Source organism: Aplysia californica, unplaced genomic scaffold (assembly GCF_000002075.1).
Source record: "Aplysia californica isolate F4 #8 unplaced genomic scaffold, AplCal3.0 scaffold00116, whole genome shotgun sequence".
In the NCBI taxonomy this organism is placed as follows: domain Eukaryota; kingdom Metazoa; phylum Mollusca; class Gastropoda; order Aplysiida; family Aplysiidae; genus Aplysia; species Aplysia californica.
In genome coordinates this window covers 1,251,345-1,255,722 of record NW_004797386.1, presented here as the reverse complement: position 1 = coordinate 1,255,722, position 4,378 = coordinate 1,251,345, and the positions used below count along the sequence as shown (strand labels likewise).

The window sequence follows — 4,378 nt, the reverse complement described above, 5'->3', positions numbered from 1 at the left end:
AAGATGGCGACGGTGTGTTTACTCTCCTGAAATCCATCCTGGATGTTTTGACTCAGTTTAAAAAGTTGATCTTCTGTGTTGCTGCCTTTTCTGAAGCCTGCTTGGTGTAGGTTTAAGCTGTTAGTATTTTCCAGGTACCAGTAGAGGCGGTTGTTTATCATTCTTTCCGCAAGCTTACTGATACATGATGTTAATGAGATGGGTCGGTAGCTTTTCGCTTCTCCGGGTGGTTTCCCATTTTTCAGGAGCGGTGCAATCTGGGCGATCCTCCATGCCTTTGGTATTCCAGCTTGCCCAAGAGAAGTAGTTCATGTGTGTCATGACATAGTGGAATCAGGCGCTCATCAATTTTTTGTCATATATGTATGGAGTGATTGGTATAATCTTTAGGCCTGTTCATTTTTCTTGCTTTCGAAGTAAAAAAAAACAAAAAACCCATCAATCTTGGATAGAAATCGAGACATGTGAAATTTGAAGGAGGTGGGGGTCACCTGGTGTCAGAGTAAAAATGAAGAGAAAACAGCTGCCACAGTATGTTCACATCCAAAGCTTGAGTGTCCTTGGAAATGCAAATTCATATCTTTGTCAACAAAACTAATTTTCTGGCAACTTCAGAGCAAAAACCCTGAAATTGAGATGAAAAGTAAAATGGAAGTAAACACTTTCTTAACCCTATCCGTACGTTGTGTTTTACTATCGTATCCATACGACGTGGGGAACTCTGTACTGTACCACCACTTTCCAAAGAGGAAATTTATACGTTAAATCTTATCCGTACGCTTTGCATAGCAGTGTGTCAAAATGATTTTTTTTGAGAAATACAGAAAGTTTCAAAGAGACCTTTGCACTAGAAGTCTTCTAAAATGTGAAGAATACAACCCAGGGGGTACAAAATGACCCCAGGGCGTACAGATAGGGTTAAAACAAAAAAAGCAAAATCAAATCACCTGTGCCAGTGGGGTCACCGCCTTGAATCATGAAGTCTTTGATAATTCTGTGAAACTTGACTCCATTGTAGTAACCTCTTCTCGCCAGCTCTGCAAAGTTCCGGCAGGTGTTTGGGGCATGCTTCCAATACAACTCCACCACAATTGTTCCCATCCTTGGAAAAAGTTTTTAAAAATCATCAATGGTACAACTTATAGTACAGTGGCCTCTGTTAAAGTGAAAGAATTTGCTGCACAAAAATCCAATATTCCCAAGAGCCAGATTTTAACAAAAAGCGGAATTCTTTTTTTTTTTTTTTAATCTGCCTAAAAACATGGTCTAAGCAGAGGAAAATTAAACTTTTCGGCTTCTTGGCATCCTGCTTTACCTGTGAAAGCAAAGAGACCACTCTCCAAGGCTGGGACACACGACATGCTGCATTATAAATGTACAACTTGCTCACTCTAATGGCCACCTGTCTAAGGCAATCGCCTCAGATACAAATAGCCATTTCCCTGTTCCCTTCTTGCACATTTTCTACTGTCCAAGATGTCCACCCGAAGACAATATATGTGAGGCAGCGTGGTGAAATCAGGCACTTGTCAAAATAATGGAAGTGAGAAAATGACAGTTTTCCGCAGGTTTGGGAATTTTTATAGAATTTTTGTCTTTTGGCTCAACACCTTTCATCGTGCCCATAAAAGAACACATTTCTGTGTGGATTTTACTGAAAAACGTTGATTAAAGGCACAAAAAAGGCAAATTACCAGTCCGCGCATTGCTTCAGATGGTGCTGGAGTCTTTAAATTTTGAAGCTCTCTTTCGTTTCTCCAGAAGAAGAATAGGATAAGCACAGTCTGTTAATTTCACTTTATTGTTTTTCACACAAGTAGAGTACTATCTATGTTCGCAAAGTCCACACTTTTTCGAAGAGGGCGCCACCAAATTTTGAAGACAATTTTTTAATTGGCTCAAAGAGAGGAGTGAACTATGTTGTTATACATGATCTTTGTCCCTAGGTGATGAGGGGGGGAAAAATGAGGAAATGCTAGGCCCTAGGCCCAATTAATTTCCATCCTTCTTTTGAAACGCCCTCCTGTGCCAATAATATTTTGCAGTATTCAAACACCCTGTGCAAATATAATTTCATAGTATTCACACACCCTGTGCAAATAAAATTTCTTAGTATTCACAGAGTATTCACACACCCAGTGTGAATACAATTCCCATAGTATTCACACACCCTGTGCGAATAAAATTTCGTTGTATTCACAGAGTATTCACACACCCAGTGTGAATACAATTCCATAGTATTCACATACCCTGTGCGAATAACTACAGCCTATTTTTATTTTCACCACAGGTGAGAATAACGACAGCCATTTGTAAATCATAGCCATATTGAAGACTTTAAAAAAAGAAAAATTACAAGTTGTACATTACATTGAGCAGTGACATGAAGACAAAAAAATTAACTTCCTTGAAACTACTGTGTATGCCACTAATTGACACCTGTAACTTCGATATTGAAAGACATCCTCTGTATAGCGACATGGCGCCCAGTTCCGGATTTTTTCTTAATATAGAACTATCATATAATTTTTAGTTGCCTCTCTTCTATAACAACTCTCTATATATATATATAACAACATTTTTTTCTGGGTAGCGTCAATTGCCACCGAGTGAAGCGGTGTCAAGTCTGAAAACAACACTATCTTTAGCATTATTTATACATAATAATGTGTGTCCAATGGGTCAATTTGTTCTCAACTAATTTCATTGGACGAGCATCTAGCCTAGAGCTACGGTACCAACTTGGCGTGTTTTCAATGAGACATATCTAGATCTAGGCTCTCCTTGGCCTACACTTTGGAGTAGAACCAACACAGGCAATTCTAGAAGTAGGCCTAGAAGGTCACAAACGCACACAAACTCAAGCAGAAATTCACGTTATATCAGGGAACTTAAATCGGGGGACGGGGGTCAGAAAGACACACACACACACACAGAGGCGAACGCACAACACCAAGCACTCGAGCACAATAACTTATAAGCTAGATCTACCCACAAACGCAAAAGAGCTCCAATTTACTCGGTGGCAAATGACAAAAAGTCAGTTTTTGTCAACCGCCACCGCGTCACTCGGTAGCAATTGACTACCTTTTTTCTGGGCCTGACGAAGTCGTTTATAGAGAGGCTGCTCTGTGCTTTTACTTTTGGAGTCTTTTCGGATTTCCTGCATGCAGATTTTGGGTAGGGACAAAGGTTCAAACCTGACTATTAGTGAAGGAGACAAGCAATCAGTAAAATGTTAGCTGCCAATGTCTAAGTGGGAATAACAAAAATTTAGAAAATAAAAAAGTTTGCGGGACCACAACTTACGAGGTATCAATTGTGACATGACTTGGTTGCCATGATTTCTTGGGAATACTGGATGACCCTCCAGAAGATGAAATAACGGACATTGCCAAATCACACTCTGGCCTTCCTGAATAAAAAGCAGTATAAACAGTAGTTTACGTTAATCTTGTCTAAGTGTAAGGTAGGTGTAAGTTTCCCCGACTTAAGTAGTCAGCGTACAAGATCTAGCCTACACAAGTACACAACACACACCACTGCCACCGGCACAGGATTCCAAGCCAAATGGTGTAAGTCAAGTCAAGTCTTATAAGTCATGCCCTTTACAATCGCCTCGTTCTTTGCATACAATACACTGCTGTACGTAATTTATCTTCTCCTTACAGATTCCAAAGGACTGGGACAGAGTAGAAGGTGAAGGTTCAACACTTTTCTACTCTTCTAATCACAAAATTGTGTACACAATGAAAAAATGAAAGTAGAATCTCTGAGAAGAATAAAGCTCTTCCGCCTTCCAGATTTTTACATAATTCTGAAAAAACTCCGTTCATTAGCTTTTGATCTGCTGAACTCTTTTTTTTAATTACTTAGATTAGATCATATTAAATAAATTGACTACCACTCTCATGCACTGACAAAATTGAGATCTGAGGTGCTGCATTCGTCTAACTGGTTCCCCTTCATAATATTTTGAAGCACTTAACAGTCTCACTCACATTCAAATAGCTCAATGTGCACACATGCCTTGCTTCAAGTAAAGAGCAAATCAAATGTGTATCCACAATTGATTTCACGAATCTGTAAACTCAGTAAACTGTAGTTGTTTGTTGATCAGGAAACGGTGCAGGCAGGTGTGTCTTGCAACTACAAGGAGAAAAGGTATGGTTTTTCTCCCTGTCAGGTTTGCTTCTCATGACTAGTGTATGGTAAAACTATGAGGAAATGAATCATTTATGGTTATATCGTAGAGATATGATATGCTATTGTCATTGTAATGATGGGGGCAATCAGAGTAGCCAACAAGGAAGGCAAGGTATCGGAAAGATCACTGATCTCTGCTGCACGCGTTTTGTTGGGGGGGGGGGGGGGGGGG

At 39.7% G+C, this 4,378-nt stretch overlaps 2 protein-coding genes across 3 annotated transcripts in view; one reads left to right on the top strand and one right to left on the bottom strand.

Moving 5' to 3' along the window:
- The window catches only part of LOC101863662 (peptidyl-prolyl cis-trans isomerase-like 1), a 7,475-nt gene extending 3,713 nt beyond the window's left edge, over nucleotides 1-3,762 (bottom strand). The window contains exons 1-3 of the mRNA XM_005095887.3: nucleotides 3,670-3,762; nucleotides 3,310-3,415; nucleotides 948-1,102 (exon numbers count right to left, since the gene is read on the bottom strand). Coding sequence (XP_005095944.1) covers nucleotides 948-1,102; nucleotides 3,310-3,392 — 238 coding nt within the window. The 5' untranslated portion in view covers nucleotides 3,393-3,415; nucleotides 3,670-3,762. The remainder of the gene's footprint in view (nucleotides 1-947; nucleotides 1,103-3,309; nucleotides 3,416-3,669) is intronic.
- Nucleotides 3,763-4,057: 295 nt separating this feature from the next.
- LOC101863257 (phosducin-like protein) overlaps nucleotides 4,058-4,378 on the top strand; it is a 12,282-nt gene continuing 11,961 nt past the window's right edge. The window contains exon 1 of one of the 2 annotated variants that reach the window (XM_005095884.3): nucleotides 4,058-4,164. The gene's annotated coding sequence lies outside the window, so the exon portion shown is untranslated. The remainder of the gene's footprint in view (nucleotides 4,165-4,378) is intronic. The other variant, XM_005095885.3, reaches the window with a different exon arrangement.